The sequence below is a fragment of the Fringilla coelebs genome (assembly GCF_963513975.1).
Source record: "Fringilla coelebs genome assembly, chromosome: 2".
Lineage (NCBI taxonomy): Eukaryota > Metazoa > Chordata > Aves > Passeriformes > Fringillidae > Fringilla > Fringilla coelebs.
Genome location: NC_140029.1, coordinates 76,514,768 through 76,536,837, shown reverse-complemented (window position 1 = coordinate 76,536,837; position 22,070 = coordinate 76,514,768). Strand labels below are relative to the sequence as shown.

Genomic DNA, 22,070 nt, shown 5'->3' with positions numbered 1-22,070 from the left:
TGCATTGATTAAGTAATGGCTGATATAGAGCAGTAGTGCTTTGTAAAGATGCACCGTCCAAGCAAGGGACCAAACAGAATTTTGGACATGGATGGGTAATAGAAGTTGTCCATTGAAATAAGATCTAATATCCAAGGAAATTAAAGCAGAAGCTTTTTTTCGTGCTCTTACAGAAAGCTGTGTTCATGCATTGATACAGTTTCCCCTCCAGGCCCTTCACCATACTTGCAGCCATCCTTGGGACACTCTCTAATAACATAATATCTTTCATATATTGTGATGCCCAAAACTAAATATAACTTTTTTTTTTTGGTAGTGAAATGTTTGTTTTCCTCCAAAATACAGTAGGTTTTCAATCTGCAAACTATGCTATTTCAAAGGTAAATAAGTTCGGTTGCCAATGAGCTATACTTATCTCAAGTTTTGGAAATACATGCCTTTTGCACAAAAACTAGTTGCACAAAAAACCAGGAAAACAGTTTTTAAAAAGCAGCATTGGAAAATGGAAAATATCAGTACCTGCATTTCCTTTGGTTTCACTAAAGCCTATTCCCAGTGAGTCTTTGGTGCTCTGTTAAACTGAGGCACCCACAAGTTATGGGCATTTTAATAAACATCAGGTGTAACTGTTGAGAAAAGTAATTTGTTTCAACAGAATTCAGCGGCTGTTCATTAAACTCTTGAAATTCTAGGCATGTTTTGTGAGAATGGCTGTTCTGTTGAAATTATGAAATACTACCTTGTAACTAGAAGTTTGAGCAGCACCCATTATCATACTGCTAACCAATTATTCAGTTCTTTGATTATAAAATATTTCTTGCAGGAGATAATTACTCATAAAATGACTTTTTGTAAAGACAAACCCAGGTCATTGTCTCTACAGAGATTATGTATGAAATTACAATATTTTAAAGAAAATTATCTTTTTTTTCTAACCTAGGTTTAAATTTTAAAAAAATTAAATTTAGTATTCTGTATTTCTTCTATGAATGCAAGATAGTATTTATATACTTAGTAAATTACAAAAAGCTGTGCTATGTATTATAGAAGATGTAAAGCTATAGTTGATATCCTTTCTTTAATAAAATAATGATAATTCACTGATTTTTCTCTTTAAGCTACAAGATACATTTTCACAATACAGGAAGAAAGCTGAAAAGATGGAATGATAAAATATTAATCAATTTTATGCATTTAATCTGTCAAAATTAAAAGTGTAGATTGCTCTGTTTCTAATAACTTGTTTTTCACTGTATCTCCTTTATCATGGACACAGCTGTCTGCAAAAGAGAAAGCAGAGCAAAATGGATAGTCTTGTCTGACAAAAGCTCAAGCAAAAAAGGTTAATTTTAGTATAAGTGGTAGAAAACTATGTTATTATCATTCACATATGAAAATGAGTACTTATGTTATTCTATCAGAAACTGGTAATTTTACATTCCATCCATTAATAAATTAGAAGGGTGCAGCGCATGCTAATGCACCAGTTTGTAGGTTCATCCCATCAATCTGCTTTGCTTTTTTAAGGCAACTTTTAGAGAGAGGTTTGGGTTGGAAGAGACCTTAAGGACCATCTCATTCTAACTCCCTGGCATAGGCAGGGACACCTGCCACTAGAACAGTGCTCAGACCCCCATCCAGACTGGCCTTGAACACTTCCAGGAATGGGCACCCACAGCTTCTCTGGGCAACTTGCTCTAATACCTCATCCACCCTCACAGAAAAAAATTTCTTCCCTAATATCTAATCTAAATTTTCCCTTTCAGTTTGAAGCCATTCCCCCTTGTCCTGTCACTACAAACCCTTGTAAATTGTGTCTCTCCATCTTTATTGTAGTGTTCCCATCAGGTACTAGAACGTTGCAGTGAGGTCTCCCTGAAGCCTGTTTTTTTTTCCAGGCTGAACAATCTCTACTCTCTCAGCCTTTCCTCATAGTAGAAGTGTTCCATCTCTCTGGTCATCCTGTTCTCCCTCCTCTGGACTCACCCAACAGGTCCCAGCCCTCCCTGTGCTGGGACCCCAGAGCTGATGCAGCCCTGCAGGTGGGGTCTGAGCAGAGCAGAGGGGCAGAATCCCCTCCCTGGCCCTGCTGCCCACCACTGGATGCAGCCCAGGACACCACTGGCTTTCTGGGCTGGGAGAGCACATTGACAGCTCATGGCCAGCCTCTCACCCACCAGCACCCCCACATCCTTCTCAGCAGGGCTGCTCCTCCCAAGCCTGTGCTGGTACCAGGGGGTGCCATGACCCAGGTGCAGCACCTTGTAGTTGGTCTTGTAAAAGCTCAAGAGATTCCAAGGGCCCCACTCCTCAAGCCTGGGTCCCTCTGGATGGCATCCTGTCCTTCTGTTGATGAGGGTACACCTGATCCCTTTATCTATGTCATTATTGAGATATTCAGTAACACTGGTTCCAGTATGGACCCTTGGGGGACACCACTTGTCACTGATATTCACTGAGTCATTGATCAACACCCTCTGGATGTGACCATCCAATTTCTTATCAATCTTACAACCTACCTATCAAATCCATCTCTCTCTGTCTGAAAGAGAAGGATGTTATAAGGGACCATGTCAGAGGCTTTACAGAAATCCAGATAGATGGCTCATAAATCCCAGTTTGTAGCCCTTCCCTTGGCTAGTGCTATAGTGACTCCATCATAAAAGACCACTGGGTTGGTTAGGTGGGATTGTCCTTGGTTACGATAACTTGCTGTTCTGATCACCACCACACTGACAGAAATATTCTATCTACTAAAAGTAAGCAATCTATTCAAAATCCATTGCTTTTGTTTTATTTGTAATTCTGATTTCATAGTTAGAAGTTCATACCTGGAAATAAATTATGTGGAATATGTAGAAATAAATTAGCTTTGTAACTAATAGGTAATGTGATTGTGGCTCTTTTTTAACCTCTTGATGATTTGCTGGGAACTGGGTTGATGTAGCAGTTTGCAAAATATTTCATCTCCTGCTTTGAGATTTTAATAGGTCAAAATCAATGGTAACATGTTGTAACTATTTCTCAAATATCCTTTGCAGATATGTATTAAAAAAATCTGCCAAATTTTTTATTAGGAACAGATTTCCATTCCACAAGTGAGCATCATCCCTAATTAGCAATCTTTTCTTTGGGGAAAGGCAGAAATGTAACCTCATCTTGACCTATCTTTCTCTCTTTGAAGGAGATGCTATATTACTGAATTTGAAATTAGAACAGTTTTGTATTGAATCCATTTGCAAGCATATAAAAATATTTAAAATTTTGGAGCCTTTTAAGTTTCAAAGCTGTCAATTCAAATTTAGTTTGTGAAAGGAAAGAATCATAAGAATAATTCTTGACTAAACCCTTCTTTATCTGTGGAGTGTGCAGTAACTTTACTCTTGGGAATTCACAGTCAATTAAAGCAATCAGAGCAGGATAAAAGTGCCCTCAACAATTCTGTAAACAGATATGACTGAATTTTAAAACTGAAGTCAACAGAAAGACATTCAGATTTGGGGTTTTGTTCATTTTGTTGTTTGATTTTTTCTTAGTAGAGTTCTTTTTGGTGTGGTCTTTGTCTCTAAATGTTCAGCAAGGTACATAATTTAAGAAAAAAGAAACCAAACCTTGAGTCAAAGTAGAAGAGTTAAGAGTTAGGGGAAGCTTAGATCCCTATTTAAGGTGTGTAAGTGATGCTTAAAGGCAGGGAGGATAAATGCCCTCCTGCTCTATAATGTTTCCCAGTGTGTTCAGCCGAGTAATACAAATAGCAACTAAATTAGAATGTATGCCCTTACATGAAGGAGAGTATGCAAAAGCATATTGATATATTTGTAGTGGTAATCCCACACAGCCACTCTGAGCTAAGAGTGTTATGATCCAATGAGAAATCTGTTCTCTACACCTGAGCTTGAATTTCAAAATTCCTGTCAGGTTTATACCGTTTCACAGTGTTGTGTGTGCTTTTCCTTATACGCACAGTGTGTTTTCTTATACGTTTTCTATAATTAACATTTTCAGTATTATTTCTAATATTTCATTATCCCATGTGATAAATTAAGCAATTGAAATTACTTCTATATCAGGCAAAGGGCAGTAAATCATTTAGAACTAAACCAAATATTGTTCATTCTTCAGATATGCAGATTACAACGCTATGAATAAGATTTATTCTATCATGTATATTTATGTATTCTATCACATTGAGAAAAAGCACTGATTTGGGTATATCAACAGAAGAATCCATCAAATAATGAAAACATTAAGATATTACTAGAATAATAAAACTGAAAACAATGTGTGCATCCAAATATACCATAGAAATGCAAAATTCCTAATGACCTCACTAAGGGTTAAAGGCAGTTATTAATTCTTTTACACTTTTGAGGCCACATCTGAAACGCTTGTCCAGTTTTCAGCTTCTAAGTTAAGAAACATTACCCATATTGTCCACAGATGCTTGTGGAAATACATGATTTGTGGAGTTATCTTTGGAGATACACAGAACTACAGTAGACTGTGCCCTGAGCAACCTAAATTTGTGTTGAATTTGGAGCTACTCTGAATTGCAATTGGATTGGATGCCAAAATGTTTAATTTTATGAATAAATTATTTCTATAATGGAAGTAAGTTAAAAACTAAATCCATTATAGCTAAATAAAAAGAAAACAAAAATTAATTTAAAAATAAAAAAGTGTGGTGTTCAACAAAATGTGCAATATTTTTTTCCTTAAATTGCTCCCTAATGCATCTTTTTATGTTGCTTCCTGAGAACAGGTGTGAATGAAGTTTTATGCCATGCTAATGCTCTTAAGCATTCTCTCAGCTTCCAAGTGTGACAGAACATCTGAAAGGGACTTACAGCCTTTATGATGAGCTGTTCGTTTGGAATTGGCCACAACAAAAGAAATTTGCTTTTGGGTTTAACAAAAAGTTTTATGAGCTTCAGAGAGCTCATATGCTGCAATTGAGGTACCTTTATGCTAACTGCCTTAGCTTTACAATGTAGGAGCAAAAACAATCCATACTAGCCTACAGCATGAATTAAAAAAACTAAATTATATTCTGCGTCTACACAAAGTTGTTCTTTTTTGAACAAACTATTTGGTAATCTGAGCAGTGTTGGAGTGTTCTGTTTAATGGAGTGTAAGCAGCTTGAGCATGAGCCAGCATGATGTGCCAGGATGCCACATCACAGACTAGTCATGACATCATTTACTTCCTTTGTTTAAATGGAGCTGCATCAGCCAATTTTTCCATTTGGTAACCTCTTCTTCTCATGTAAAAAACCCAGATTTCCTTCTTTGCCTTTTAAGTGTGGTGTCTTTTAGGCCCCACTGAGTTAAACAGTTTCTGATTAGATTGCTTTAGTGTTTGATTAGCATTCTTACTTATCTGAGAGTTAGGTTAAGCCTCAGTAGTTACTAATATAGTAGAGCTCTGTGACACAGGCATGGGTGAGAGATTTTCTCCGTATTTTGACAGCCTTAAGAGAGGATGTTAAAAAATTAATGACTGTAAACAAGAATGAAAAAAATGGAGAGAGACTGGTGACTGCTCTTGAAGGGGTCATTGTTTTAGTAGAGAAGCAAGGACTGTGAGGGAGATGCTAATGGAAAATCTGTATTTCACGGAAAACAAGCCATGGCAAAGTAAGCAGTTCTCTGTTGGCTCTCTGCATTGTAACATAGCCTTCAAGCTGGTACTGTAAAACAGATTACTGCAGTGCATCCCATCATTACCAGTGGCTAATATATTGAGTATTCTGTATCCCTGTTTAGTCACACCCGCACCAACACAGTATAGATCTCAGCAATCCTGCTCCAGAGCTCTGCAAAGGATTTATATCTGATGTAGTCCTGACTTTGTCCAAGTATTATTGTAGGCAGTCTAGTCTGTTACCTACAAATGAATATTGTATGCCACTGTTTTCTGTCCCCTGCAACTTATTTTTGGAGATGGGGAGTTGGTTCCACCAAGGAATAGTTCCAGTTCTTAGACTTCCTTACCCATTTATATTCTGCTGTGTAACTGCAAATGCAATCTAGTGCCTGGTGACTGATGTACTTGGGAAAGAAGAGACTAGAAGGCATGAAGGATTAGAGTATTGCCTAGTTGGATTCTTTGTTTAGTGGTTATAGAGGAAATATCTGGAAGTAGGTGTTTTTGGCATATGTCAATCATGAACTTGTCAGTATGTTGTTGCAGTTCCTATGCATCATTCTGGTATCCGTATCAAATGTAGGAAACAGAAATTCAGGGGAAGTTAAGTTTTGATAAAAGAAGAACTGATACAGTAACCAGAATGAGATCACATTGGCCAATGTTTCTGTCAGCTGTACCTTACTGCATGTCTGCTTCTAGCACATGGTTAGCCAGCATGCTGATGCTAAGGAACCTAGAACATTCATGATGTAACGCTGCTGTGGTGTTATTGCTCAGACTTCCTCAACTAACAGAGGGGCTCTGAGGTGTGAAAAACTGAAATAAAGCTTTAATAGTATTTGGTTTAAAGGTGGGTCCCTCTGAATGGCATCCTGACCTTCTGTTGGTCAGGTTTTGGTCTGAGGAAAGGAAAAGGAAAAGGAAAAGGAAAAGGAAAAGGAAAAGGAAAAGGAAAAGGAAAAGGAAAAGGAAAAGGAAAAGGAAAAGGAAAAGGAAAAGGAAAAGGAAAAGGAAAAGGAAGGAAAGGAGAAAAGAAATTTAAACCAAACATAAACTCCAAATTAAATTACTGTGTTACTTATCATTTGTAAGTATGGGCCAACACCTTATCATATACCTGAAGTGCTGCAATATTCACACATTCATTTAATAAAGGATAGCTCCCTCAAGAATAATGGCTCAAGGATTTCACATACAAAGAATTACCATAAGGGAGTGAGTTGCTGTATACCTGTTGTTCCTCAGGTATTACCCGCTCTGGGCTCAGTGCCTGCAAAAATCCATCTGTTTCATTTCTTTGAGCTGTAATACTGTCATTCCTGCTGGTGTTTATCACTGAATGCCTGCACTTAGAAGCACACCTGTAGAACAGCTGCTGCACTGTGAGGAAAATGGGATTGTAGCATAACTGCTTGTTTGACCTTGGCTCAGTCTAAACTGCAGTTAACTGAATACTTACTCCCCTAGCAGTGCTACTCACCATCATTTACTCTCAGACTTAGCCAAAGTTCTGCATATTTTTCCCTAGTAATCTGGAAAACTTCTAAAACTTGTAGAAAACCAGAATTATACTGTATGGTTCCTGGCTATGCATATGTGTGTAACACTGAATACAATTTTCCATCTAGGCACAAAAATGAATTCACTTCTGTGGTGATTTATATGATTTTCTTTTTCAGTATAAGTTCTCTTTGGGGACCACAGCAATAGAAAAATGCAGTAGAAGAATATCCATTTGGAATGAATTAAAACTGTTGAAGGAAGAGCATTAGCTTCATTTTAGAGGAGTTCTGTGATCCTAAAGCTGTATAAATAATAATGTGAAAATCTGGCAGCCTCCTTATTCCTTCCACTATTCAATAAGGTGTTCAGTTTGCTTTGGGATTATAGATAATAAGGAGAACTTCTCTCTGAAAGTAGAATAGATGTTTATTGGATGTTAAGATGCATGAAAAAATATTATTTGAGCTACCTGAGACCATGCTAATAGATTTGTTTTTGTAAGGGGAAAAAAAATAAAATAAAATGGTTTTATTATAGGAAACAGAACCCCATATTAGTGGAAGTTTTGAAATACCCTCTCAGGAATTGCTATGCAAGCATTTTGGGTATTGCTGATAAGTTTTGATTTTATATTTCTAATAATAATAATTTTCTAAATTAATCTATCACAGTTAAATTTCTAGTGTAATTGTAACGAGAAATATTCATAAAATATTGAAAGAACAAAATTTTGAAGTAAACAGTTGCAAAGAAGAGTGGATGATTTTTCTCTTACATTTTGGAATAAACTTATTTTCAGGGTTAGGATATTTGGACTGTAGACCACATTGTTGGTGTAATAGTTATATAGTTATATGAGAGTTGGTGATGGAAGAAAGCCCTTCAGACTGAAATGCTGCATGGCCATCCAAGATGAATAAGAAACCAAACAACTTTTCATCACTTTGACAAATGCAGTCGATACCTGTTTCTATCAGATTGCGGATGGGGGAGGGATTTCTCCCTTTCAAGAGACATCATTTCAGTCTTTCTACAGCTTTGCTTAAATTTCCTTCCCATCAACACCTGATCTCTCCCACCCAGCCTTATGGCAGTGGCACTACCAGTGACAAATGATCTGTTAATAGAGTGGTGTTGTCTTTTGAGACTGTAGCATTTCCCTAATAGGCTGTCATGTGATCTTATAGGACTAAAATAAACATAAGGATATTTTTTACAATTGGGTTGTTAAATACATTTGATTGCATCTAAAATTATTTATTTAAATGGATGTAAATGAGCTACATATTCAGCTTTATATAGAGCAGTACAAGACATTAAAATTTTGCTTTTGTGATCTAATGAAAGTTTTTGTTATTGTGTTGTACATCCTAGTACTACTAATTATATGAGTTCAGAATTAATATTACCCATACTGGTCTTCTAATTGGGTGGAATATAAACATCTGTGTTCCTGATAGTGTTTCTCTTTAGCAGTTAAATTAAAAGTTTATTTGATGACAGCAATATAATGATTATATTAATTACAAGTTGAAGTGATGTCTACTTTTATTATACAAAACAATTTACAAAACCTCTCCTAATCAGAATACATTTACTGCTATATGATAAAAGAAATTGAAGTCATAAGTTCTATAAAGTTATATAAAGTCATTAAAAGAATCATGCAGATAAGAGTCATTAACTGTGTACATTTACCTAATGAAAATGGAAAGCAGAAATCTCTGAACTGATTCATAATCATTTGGGTTGAGGGCTCGTAATCAGGGATGTGGCAGATAAAAAAAACCAACAAACTGATTAAAGGTTTGAACATGGCAGAAACATTATGGAGATGTGTGTGACACACTGCCAAAATAAAATAAAACTTACTGAGTGATATCGACTTGCATTTTCGATGATTTTGTCACTTCCAAAATGGTTCTGTGGAATTATTCATCTGTCAGCAGTTCAAACAATACAATAAAGTAATTTTTAAAGATGATATAGATGCTTGGCAGGTACATTGTGTGATGAGAGCATAACTTCCAAGACTTTTTATTCAGTGACTACAGCAATTTTATCATTTCCTGGGAGCTGGTATCTAGAACGGAGTAGGGCTTTTCTTTCTCTGTTCTGTTTTGATATTATATTTCATATGATAGCATCTGGACTCTTATTCTCTGGTTAGTTTCTATCTTAGTATTTGCAGAATCACAGAATGGTTTGGGTTGGAAGGTACCTTAAATATCATCTGGTTCCAACCCGCTACCATGGGCAGGGACACCTTCCACTGGACCAGGTTGCTCAGAGCCCCATCCAACCTGGCCTTGAAGACATATCTGTGATGAGCTTACTTGTAGGCTGGGTTATACAGTGTCTTCAGGTTCATTCTACAGTGCCATAGTTAGGACCCTGACTATATCATATAAGTAAACTGTACCAAAGAGATACATTGTAAACGTTTCAGAAGAGGATTTTGAATGTGAACTCTTGCATAACCAGTCAAGTACCTAAATATCTTGTCTGAAGAGAGCAAATTCTTTGCCTCAGATTGTTGATATCTTGAGAATCAAACTAGGGTTGCATTTCTTAAGATTATAAAGATGGCGAGGTGCAATGTGTGTCTCTTTTCTCATGCTGGCACACAAGGTGTTGCATTGGTGAGAAATTCCAAGCTTGCTGCTCCTAACAGGCTTCACAGCTGCCAGTAAGAAGAGTGGAAGATGGTTGATGCATGTGCTCTGTAAGGATAATTGAGGACAGTTATTCCCCCCACCTTTATTAGATCCATTTATTGCTATGTATAACAGAGTCCAGATTTTATCTTATAATCAATTCTGTGAATTCATGTCTCCAACTAATATACTAAAAATGGCAGCATCAACCTAGTAGTAAGGAATATTTAAAAAACCTGTTGGCAAGTAGTTATAGAAACTGTTACTGCAGATTGAAAAGCGTTTCTTCAACATAATGTGCCATTTATACAAAAAAAATGATCTTAAAATGTACCTAAAAGGAATGCAGTTATTTTCCTGAACTTATTAAAGCAAAGGCAGAGATGGCAGCTATTTTGATGGAAAACATAAACTCCCCAGTAAATAAAGGTGAAATAGGGTTTCCACAATGATAAAATTGTTGAAATTATAATTTTCATCGTACAACGATAACTTTTCACTGAACAAAGTAAGCTGCAATGAACAAAGAATGAAACATGAGTTTATTTAGAATGGGTGAGTCATGTTGCACATAAACTGCTCATTTTCTTTATATTTTAAGAGGGTATTCATTTCTTTTTTACCAGTGTGAAATAATAGAAATCAATATTATGCTTTGAGGTTACAGTATGTTTACACAAACATTTTTCATTAATCATAATTGCCATACCCACATTAACTCAAAGTGTTGAAAAATCAAGTAATAATTTCAGTTATTTCAGGATTTCTTTTCTTCTTTTTTTTTTTATTCTCTCTTTTAGAATTGGGTAGAAAAAGCAGAGAAACAGAAACTGTTGTCAGACACCCTTGACCTTTCCGAGCTGTTTCATCCAGACACATTTCTCAATGCCTTACGCCAGGAGACTGCAAGGTGAGGGAAAAATAATGTGCCTATTTGTGCTAATGTGCCATTGTTCCTTACGTGTGAGGATGGTTATTTCTTTTTGAGGACACAGAGCCAAAAAGTTGTGTCAATTGCTGTGATCAGTCATCTTATTTTTATTTCTTGCCTTGAAGTAAAATAGCTGTTACCTGTTAAAATACTTACTGGTTTTTGTTATCTTTTTCAGTTAGAGATGTATTTTTCTTCAAAGTAAGACTTAGTATCATATGGTACACATTGAAAATACATTGAGTTTGGTTTTGTGTTTGATATCCTGTTGTTACACGTCTGTAAGATTTACTGTATGTGTGTTTCCATTGCAGAGTAATGAGGTGTTCAGTGGACAGTCTTAAATTTACAGCTTCATGGAAAGGGCGAATACAGGAAGGCAAACTCCAAGTTAAGGTATTTTGCTAGGATGTTGTGCTAGGATTTTATGAGGATGTTTTATCTGTATAGTCCAAGTCATCTGTCCGTAAACTTCCTAGAAAAGTGAGCTATAAGTAATTGGTATACCAGAGGTAAAAAGGCTGGTTAATGGTATACAGATACTAAAATGGCAGTGCAAAATTCCACAGATAATAGAAAAGGAAGGCAGTTATCTTTTTTCTCCTCCCTGGTCACTGTTCTCATTTTAAAATTAAGCTTATTGCTCCATTCTCTTCAACCACCTCTCAGATGAAAATTTAAGCTGCAATTTCATGAGTTAAAATCTTGCTCTTGTCTGGATAGATGAGTTGCTGGTAGCCAGAGGAAATACACGTGTAAATCTGTAAGTCTAAGGCCATGTGTTAGCATTTCTTTAATCACTGAAAGGAGACTACTAAGGAAGTAAACCAAAGTAAACTATGAGATTACTAGTTTTTGATAGGATAAAAACCCAACAATTTTTAAATTATCAGTTAAAGCTACAGCCAGCAGCCATAAAGTCACCACTGATTGCTTTGACAGCAAAGTAGAGATGAGTCCTCAAATGGTTTAATTTAGCTTCTTAACATTCCCAATAAAACTGCCACTTTGGTCAACACAGATCTCTGTGCACCTCTTTTATACTTAACTTTGTAGGGAATTGACAAAGTAAGTTTTCTGTGCTGTCTTCCTACAGGCATGCTGATCCCAAAATAATGCTGCACAGCTCCACGTTCTGTGTTCAGCAGGGAGCACAGCCCTTAAAACCACAACCTCACAGAGACACTTGTGCCCAGTGCAGGGCTCTCAACAGCAACTGTGGGGCCCATGCAGCTAAAGCAGAGATTGCTGCATTAGGAGAGAGATAACAAGTGGCAGGGCACCTTCTCTTGTCTGGTAATGCAGACAGACACAAGGGTGAGGGAGATATTAGGGTTTTGAGCTGGCTTCTGACACTGTCAAAAATTATTAATACAGAATATGTAAGATTTCATATTCCTAAAATATTAATATATTTTAAAGCCAGTAAAGATAACTGTAATCATCCAATCTGCCCTAAATACAGTGCAGTCTTTTGAACTTTGTTGAATTAATTCCTGTTGGAACTAGAGAATGTAATTTTGCAAATTCTTCAATCTTGATATTTAACTGAGAGTAATGCTTGCCTGCTTCATTTCATAAGAATCATGAGACGACAGGGCTGTAGAAGTTGGAGATAAATAAACCAGGGAACTTTTAGGGCTTGGTATAAACCTGGTATGTGACAAATATACCCACGAATCCCATGGTCTGAGGTTACAGATTCAGCCAAGGCTTCTAAGGCCGTAGCAGTAAGTCAAAACTGTTTCACACCTCAGACCAGTCATTCTAGTAGGCTAGCTATCAGCTACCGATTGTAGGAGCCTGAAGTTCTTCAAAAAACCATGTCAACATTTTTGAAAAATGTCAGAAGTCAATGTCAAGTACGTCAACTCCTAAATAACATTAACTCAGTATATTCATATATTAAAAAATATCACAATATTTTACAATGGCCAGATTGAAAGAGCTTCTCAGCAAATAAAGAATGAAAGAGTTTTGTAACAGTGCTCCAGTTTTTATTAAACTTCTGACTGAAGTTTAAAATGTTTTACTGTCTGAGAATTTATGTGTTAAATTTTTGGGAGTGCTAGTTAAAGTACACTGCTACCAGTCTATATCATGTGTAGGCAAAAGGTTAATGTATATGATCTATTGCTTTACAAGAATGCGTCATGTTCTAAGAGGGATTTAAAATCAAAAAAGAATTTTGTTTAAGAAGAAATTCTCTGCTTTGAGAATAGAACAAGTAGTTAGGTAAGTGGCTATTTTTAGTGAAATATAAGAATCCTGTCAAGTTTCTTCACTTGATTTGAATATTATCTTTTCCTCTGTAAGAGAAATGCTCATTGATTTTCTATTAGTAAGAAATCACTAGTATTTTCACTGCTCTTTTTAATCTTTGAATAGTGGAAAGGCTTTGGAACCCTTTGCAATGCTGAATATTTAGATTTCCCTATCATGAGTCCTTCCTCATGCTCATGGAGGACTGAGAAGAAACTTTCCCATTAGTAAAGCTATATACAACAGGGACTATAACTAGGGCATAAAAGTTTCATTGATTCAGAAAAGTAATTCTCTAAAATGTGTCTTGTTTGATAAGGATTCTCTGGATTGTACCTTAAGGTTGGTTCACCAGAGCAGTATGAATTTTAATACTGGTAAAGTAAATGTTGATTCTGCAGTTTCAGGCTAACCTTGTTGATTGGGAACCTATTCCGAGTGGGAACACGAAAAAAGAGAATTCCATCAGCCAAAATAATAAGTCCTTAAGCACATAGTGTGGTGAGATAGCTGGGACTTGTTTATCCCACCTAAATAAGAAATGGTAGCTTACCAGACTCCCCTACAGGAAGCAGACCATGGTATAGGCTATTCTGAGGTTTATCAGTCTCAATTGATGCTACTGGTATTATTTCACTTTATGTAACTAATTCCACCAAGAGACTTGGTTCTGTACTCACAGAGTTGGGGGACTCTGTTTCAGGGTCTGGGAGAGTTGTGCTCAGGTCCCTGAATCAACAAATACTTAAAAGCCTTATAGAATGTCTCTGTTGAAGGATTGGCACAAGTAGGAATGCAGGTGAATTTAAACCTGATAGTCACACATACTTCATATAACTTTCTTAGGAAAACTGTCAGGCATGGTTTTGAAGACATGTTCTTCAAGATTTTTTCTTACTTTTAATTTTAAAAGGTTTTGATGACTTAGAATTTGTTCTGTGATCAGGAAAAAAGAAGGAGCTCTCCCTATAATCTGTATGATGAAAATGCTTTCTCGGTCTTGCTGTGATTTTAAAAAATGGCATCAAGCTTCAGCAATTGTAGATGGTTGATCTTACTATGCCTAAAAATACAAATCATTTACCCTATGATCATCTTTAAGTTAGAAGTGTGCAGTTCTAGAACTGTCACTGCAACTATAAAGTGGGCAGTAGAAAATCAGGCCAAGAACACACCTTAGTCCTATATGAATTATCAAATGCGATGTTAAATTATCAGTGTTAATTCAGGTGATGGTTTAGATGTATGATGTGGAGCGGATCTCCTCTAGTAGGATGTGATCAATATTTTATTTAGAATCTGTCTGTATAAAATTACACCTTCCCCATATCACTTAGAATCAATCCGTATAAAATTACATCTTCTTTAATATCACTCCAGGTTACTTTGACAAAAAGTACTGAAAATGTATGGCTGTTGCACTAAAATTACATATTGATATGCAAATTCATCTCTTCTGTTTGCTTTGTGCACTGATTGTGCTGTTGCATGACAGCAGGTAGTCGTTCCTTTTGGCATTCCATTTTCTATATTGTAGAAAAGAGTGAAAGAAAGGAAGAAACATGGTAAGAAACTTATTGGGTAGTAAATAATATGACCTTGGGTAGAACTTAATATGCATAGTAAAAAATAAAAAAAAAATTACTGAGAGTCTCAAATCCACAATATGAGTATTAATATCAAAACTATACTCTTAGCAACTGACAGATATATTATTATAAGGCATCCTGAGAGTTCTTTTTTACAGTATACCTCCATCCCAAAATATCAGTAAATTAATGATGGAGGCCTGTAGAGGTAATGAAGTGAAAATATGACTTCCCGAAGTCTGCTGCAGTTTGGATCATGTCATGGAAAATTATGGCATTAATTAGTAAGGAAAAATCTGTTGCAGAGAATTTGAAATTTGGAGACAGACATGCTTTGGACCATGGTATCAGCACATTTTATATAAAGGTATTTTAAGAAAACATAATGGTTTTGAACCTAACGTTTTTGAACCCAAACTAGTACTGATCGCTGTGAACTGCCAAATTCTTTTTAAGAATTAAAAATTATGTTCAACTTCTGCCATTACTTTCTGGTGAGTTTCAGAGATACTGTGATTATATTACAGATGCTATGAAATTCATGTCTTTCATAGTACTTGTAATTTCTCTATACTGTTTATTATAGAAATGAAAACATGGCTATTATGGGCGTAGTCAATCAAATGGTATGGAAAGTACATTGTTCTAGTATTGTTGGATTTTTCCTTAATGTCATTCAATATTGAATGAAAGTAAAAATATGGTCTTAATCTTCAAAAGAGTTTCTACCATTGGTTTCCAGAAGTTTTCTAGGAGATCAAATGGTATTTTACATAACTGTAATGTCAAAGGGACTGCCAATATCAAAAGAAGAAAAGTGCAGTAAAGAGTTTTTTCAATAGGTAACCCACTTCCATAGAAATTTCTTTCAGAGATGTTCAGAATGGCCAGACCTTTGAACACCCTAGCAACGAACTTTAAAACCTCTACATCAGACCAATCTTTGTGCAATAACTTTGCCATGGTTATTTATTAAACTATGGTCCCTAAAAATATTCCCTGCAGAAAGCAAGAAGGACAGAAAGAATAACATAGGAGATGAATCTTCCTAAAATTTGTGTGAAAGTTAGACCAGAAGTCTACTCTGAACTTTCCATTTGGGGTTGTTTTGGTTCAGGTTATCCACAGCTTTGGTGGTTTCACTGTTAGTCCTAGTCTGTACGAAGCACAGGTTGCTCCAATGAACATTGTCACTTCTCTGGTTACTGTCTGTCCAAGGAGAAACACAGCTTTATTCTATGTCTTTTTTAAATGCCATGTTTTGTAATATTTTTTTTCATATTAGAATTTGTACACCTGCATCTTGCACATTGTAAGGAAGAGTCCCCAGCTCAGCATTAAAAGAGAAATATGAGTTTAAGGAAGCAAATTCATTAGAAGAGTGTAATGCCTGTCTACAATCAAAAGAATAATTAGATATTAAAAATGCAAAATGTAATCTTAGCTAGTTTACAGTTAATATATTATTAATGATAAAACCCTAACACTGGGGAGTAAAGCATTGCTTTTCAAGCATGACAGTAACCCACATTGTGTTACTGTTTAATTCCATCTTTTGGTGTAAAATACATAATTTTAGAATAGTAAAATTACCTAAGGAAATTATATCCATTATATCTTCTGTGATACTGATCTTCGTTGTAACATCATACTTTAACCCCTTTTTGCAATCTGCTGATAGATGTTTCAAAATTTCTTGCAAGGGAAATATATTAGAAAATGACATTTTTCTCCATTTTGCTTATGTAATCACTCATCCAATTTCCAGCAACATTGTATTTCCTAATTCCAGTACTGCTTTATTAACCATGCATTTGGGGAAAGCCAACCTCAGTATGATAAATTTAATTCAGGCTTTAGTATGATAGTATAACAGACAGATGATTTTCAGATTCTGTTACAGATCTGCTGCAGCTGGATAGTTAGCCTTTTGAAAAGCTGCATGAAAGTTATTATTGAATTAAGTTTTATTACTGTTAAAACTGAAGTTCTCGCTTCAGCAGGCCAAAATTACTATTATTATTAGCAAATTAGTAGTATTTGTAAAGGTAAAGGTAAATAAAGCTATCAGCAAATATTGAAATTTTTTTAAAGGAATCTAGAATAGATGTCACCAACTTATGAAGAATCCAGAGAATAAAAAATATAACCTGTAATTCAGAGGCTGAAATTACTTAATTAAAAGAAAACACTTGAAACATGTTGCAAATAAAGCATTGCATAGTTACTTAAAGAAGCATCTGTGATTCTTATTTAATTTTTTGCCAAACAGCAATATGCTTGTTTAAGAAGTGTTGAGTTTGTTAAATAAAATTTTCCCTCATATTATTTCAATATATTTGGTTTGCCTCTGCTGAAGCTGTGTAGTTGCCACGTTCCATTCTTTGAAAGCTGGGCTCAGACTTCCAAGCAGGAAGTCATGCTTATTGCAGCAATTGTTCTTCTCTTCTTCTCAACATTGTAATGATTGTGAACTTGGCTGTTGCTATCATAATTCCATTAATCAAATGCCAGGCATCTGCAGTTTCATAATTAATGACATTTACAGGTATTTTTCTCCGGCATTTCAAAGAATGTGAATCCAAATCAGAGGAAGTTCACAGTGAAGTGTGGTCCAGATCTTGCTTTTAAATCATGTTTCCTATTCTCACAGAGAACATAACAGTAATTAATTTCCTGTTTTTTAAAAATTTGGTCACAGTAAAAAGGTTCATCATTTATGAAAGCACAGTGTAATCATTATTGGCATTTTAATTATGTTATTTATGTTTGAATATTTTATATTTCCATGGCAGATCAGTGGCTTACAACTGGAAGGTTGTCGTTTCGATGGAAATCGACTTTCAGAAAATCTGCATGATTCTCCCAGTGTGTCATCTGTTCTCCCTTGTTACATGGCCTGGATTCCACAGGTACTAAATTATTAAAAGCCCTAAACTTTCAAGACCCATAATTTTATTTTTTCTGTGTAGTAGCTTTTCAGTATGGTGTTGCTGACCTGTTTTTCTTTCATTTCAAAATAAAAATCACAGTCTTTACTAGGAAAAGCAGTTACATTATTTAAGACAGAAACTTATTGTAATTTTGTTTATATTCTTTAGCTGATATTGCTTAGATGAAGGCAAGGGCTTTATTTCTATCATACCTTAGTTTCTTTATCTTTTAAAAACATTTGCATATTTTCAAACCTGTACTTAGTAAATATATGCATGTGCTTAGGAGTTCATTCCTAGAATATCTTTTCTTTGCATTTTAAATATTAAAGTAAAATGCAGTGGCAATAAAAAAGAGAGAATATGATGTGAGCTGTAAGCAAAAAAGCCTTTCTCCTACTTAAACTAATTTAAAAAAATGTCAATGCTTGCAGATTTTAAGATGAAAGAAAGTAATCTAAGCAGTATAAACTGTTACTGCTTCTGCCCTCCAACTGGCATAGCAATTGCTGATAAATAACTCAAAAAGTCACATAGACTGTATTCAAGGGTGTGTCTTTTAACAAAACATTGCTTATTATAGAATTTGTCCCATTTACATTTAGGAAGCCCATCCCATCAGAAGATATCTGGGATAAAACTGTCCAGGTGTGACTCTAGAGACAGCCTAGACCACTATGATGACCTTTGTGTATTGTGACAGATATTGTGCAAGGAGCTCCACACTGCTGTATCTCAACTTCATTTTTCTCTCACTGTGATTTCCAGCAGGGGAAATACAGCATTATATTATAGTACAGCATTAGAAGTATAAAAGTCACCAGATTTAGACCTTGAACACAGAAGTAAATGCTAGCCACCATCTGCACCATTGCTCCCAGCTTGGCTAGGAGAGAAAATACTGATATTTTTAAAAAAGGACAAAAAATGAAAACATCACAAAAGCTCTTAAAAAGTTGACCAGTGAAAGATTTTTCAGTTTTTTAGTATTTACAGGGTTTGGTTTATTCAGATAAATAAACAGATTCCAAATTTACTTGAGAGGTGGTTCATGGGGTAAATACAGAATTGCCAGACATTCTAATATATTGGATCAGTGGTGAATGGTGGAGGATGGTAATATGTGTGGTTTTCCATGGTAACACCAAAAGGAAATACATTTTAAATGAGAATTCTAAGTAATCATTCCATTGTTCTGAAAGACATTCATCTTGTGTTTGAAATAAAACAGACTTTTTAGTACTTTTCTGAATAAGACTATTTTTTTAAACTCCAAAGGTAGGATCCAAAAGTTATATGTGAAATCAGCAGAGACCTTTATCTGTAAAATTAAAAAATGAGATACTTCAATAATCAATGAATTAAACTTTCTCAAGTGTACTTATATTTGAAGTGAATAGCAACTGGCATCTTTGTGATGGAAAAAAAATATAGCTCTTATAAAAAACCCAGGCCATAACTTGTCAACTGCCCACTTTTTAAATACAAAGTGTCTCTAGGGAGAGTTTTTCTGAATTGGTCTACCCTTGACTTGTTTTACAATCACTGTAAAAATTGACTATAATCAAATACTGTGCTCAGAAACCAAAGCAGAATTGGATATCATTCATTTCCCTTAATTTCATTACCTCTCCTTAGGAGAAGAGTGCATAAAATTGAACAAATTATCTTAGAATTCTTAGGTTTTGAACTTGTTTTCTTTTCTCTATAAATGCATCTTTTGAAATCTAGTGAGCAAAAGTAATGCAATGCTTTGAAGTAATTTTCAACCAAACTTAACTTCAACCTACAGGATTTCTCTGAGAGAACCCCCTCAAAATCCTGCAGTGCTCTAAACAGAATATTTTGAGCTACTAACACCATTTATTCTCATATTCATGCTTATTGTCATATTCTCATAAGCTTATTCTCCCATTAAACTGTGAAGGTCCTTTCCATTTTTAATCCACTGATGGATCCCATGCTGTGGAGGGTGTCACTAAAGGGGATGGAACTGTGTGTGAGGCAGTATGACAAAGAGAACTTTTGGACTGTACTTAAGCCAAGGACATAAGCATTTGTGACTCAAAAAGACTTCCACAGAATGACTTTAACCCTCCAATAATATGATTCCTTAAAACATCAGTGGGATTGAGAAAGGCACAAGAGCAGATATTTTGTTCCTAAAAAGTGTAGAAACTGGTCTTTGAAGGCAAACTGGCCAGCTTCTGGCTCCCAGCTTTGGCAAAATTTAAATTCTCTGGTTAACATTTTGCTCTTAGTCTGGCCAGCATTTTGTCTCTTCAGTAGTGTTAACCAAGGAATAAATGGACTAAGTACAATCCTTCTAAGAACACCTGAGTTCCTGATTATTAAGTTACTCTATACAGATATTACCACACATAAATCTTCTGCAAGGATTGAAACACTGTTGCCCAAAAGCCAGGGGGAGTTGATTTTCAAAAGGAACAGCAAAATTCTTCAGTAATGACTTTATACTTCACATTGAAGGCAAAGTTCTTGAAGCAGTTATTGTTTTACATGTTTCCTTTTTCCTGTTTTTAGTTATTCTCTAATATTGGAGCATCACTAACTCACATTTGATGTGATTTGAGTTAAAATGACACTCATTTTTATTTAAAATTCTTTTCTGACAAGTGTGCTTCTTTGTTATTTGGTTCTTGAAAATCTGACATTTTGCTGTTGACAGGATGGGACATTTTGAGTGTGACAGAAAACATGCCTAATATATATCAGTTGAATCAAACCCTGAACTATTTCCAGTAGCTAAATACATCATACATCATGGGTTAAAATTAAGTGCTGTAGGAAGTGTAGATGGAGTCTTTGAGCTCAATTCTGTGGTCACACATATGGACAGTGCCCCATGCAAAGCCCTAGGAGGAGACCATCCAAGGCAGTTTGTAGTACAGACAGCAGAGAGGAGCAGTTCAGTAAAGCAGCCTGGAACATGTGGGGTAAGGTTTTTTGGATTGTAGTTCCTGCAGTGTGATGCTTGCAGGTATCTCAGATCACACCAGGGGCTGTACCTCAGGAGGAGGCAGTAGGGTCTGCCAGGGCACAGGCACTGCAGCACTCCAGCCTGCCAGGATAGCTGCGCCCCACACTACAGCACAGGGGCTCCTGGGCAGCTTTCTCCCTGCAGGAAACTGATCTGCACTTCCCTTGACCTGTTTGCAGACATTTTTGACTTGTGTGATTTTTGGGAGTGTTTTAGCTGAAGGAAGATTTTTATATGTAGTTCATAGGATCAGTCCTGTTATTTCCTTCCTAGTGTTTGAGTTATCGAGAGAGCAATTTTTCTGTAGTCTCTGCTTCATTCAATCTTTCTCCTTAGTGCCCTGGATGAAGACTTCCTTGTCCAAAGCTGCAGTGTCCAAACTGTATCTCGACTTTAGATACCACACCAGTGAAGAATATTGCTTTCTCATGCTTTGTTGCCTTTTTATGTGATAACTGAGTGCTTGTGTGTTGACAGGATGCATATGGTCCATATTCTCCAGAGGAATGCATATCTTTACCAGTCTACTCTAGTGTGGAGAGAGACCGTGTGGTGACAAATATTGATGTACCTTGTGGAGGAAACCAAGACCAGTGGATTCAATGTGGAGCTGCTTTATTTTTGAAAAATCAGTAATCTGAAACGCATCAACTTGTGAAGTTAAGAGACATTTAAACATCTAATTTCTTACTTACTTAAAGAGGACTTTAGATTCATTGGTTTTATCTTTTTAAAGCAATGGTTTATTAATTCCTGTTTATTTTTTTAAGATGTATTTAAGTAATTCTAATTGATAGAACTTCAGTGTACTTTGTGAGATACTGTAAAAATTGACATGGCACTATTGAGCAAACTGCTAATTTGGATTGTTTCTCTAGATTGTAATATGCTGTTTTTCTTTCTTGAAGTTGTTCAAATCTCTTCTGATTTGCTCAGAAATATTGAATAAAAATTCAAAGTCAGCAATTTTTTTTTTTTAGCTTTTTCCATTATCCTTTTGAAACTGTTTTTCATATGCCTCTGTTATTTAATAAAATAAAATTTAAAAACTTACCTTTTGTAACCGAAATTTTGCATTTTACTTGAAGATAAGAACCAGAATAAATATTTCAGTCTCTTTTAATGATCTTTTACTTGTAATTGTATTTCTTTGTAGGTAGTAAATAATAGGATTTTGATGAACTTCTGTGGAGGTACAAAGTTAGATTACTATCATGGATCTTATCCAAAAGTTACTGAAAAAAAATTATGGAACTGTACTAAGTTCCAGTAGATACGTGCACATAAAGGCCTGCAATAGCCAAACAATTCCTTAGACAAAAAAAAATAAAAATTCCATCCAGTTGTTAAATGAAAAACAGAGGCATCTAATAGGGCTTTTGGTCTGTGACGTGAGAAACACCTGGAATCTTGTTCTTAGTGCAGGAGACCCAAGTTTGATTTCACTGTTTCATGATGTGTCAGGTTGGGATGCTGTCATAGCAGTGGAATGCAATTAGACAAAATCCTAAAATCCAGCAGGAAGCATCATTACTGATATCTCA

At 35.6% G+C, this 22,070-nt stretch overlaps 1 protein-coding gene across 1 annotated transcript in view; it reads left to right on the top strand.

Annotated features, from left to right (window-relative positions):
- DYNC2H1 (dynein cytoplasmic 2 heavy chain 1) overlaps positions 1-21,226 on the top strand; it is a gene marked incomplete at its 5' end in the record, with an annotated part of 143,228 nt that extends 122,002 nt beyond the window's left edge. Inside the window, 4 exons of the mRNA XM_084226347.1 lie at positions 10,611-10,720; positions 11,056-11,137; positions 17,388-17,504; positions 21,004-21,226. Coding sequence (XP_084082473.1) covers positions 10,611-10,720; positions 11,056-11,137; positions 17,388-17,504; positions 21,004-21,162 — 468 coding nt within the window. The 3' untranslated portion in view covers positions 21,163-21,226. The remainder of the gene's footprint in view (positions 1-10,610; positions 10,721-11,055; positions 11,138-17,387; positions 17,505-21,003) is intronic.
- Positions 21,227-22,070: the final 844 nt, after the last annotated feature.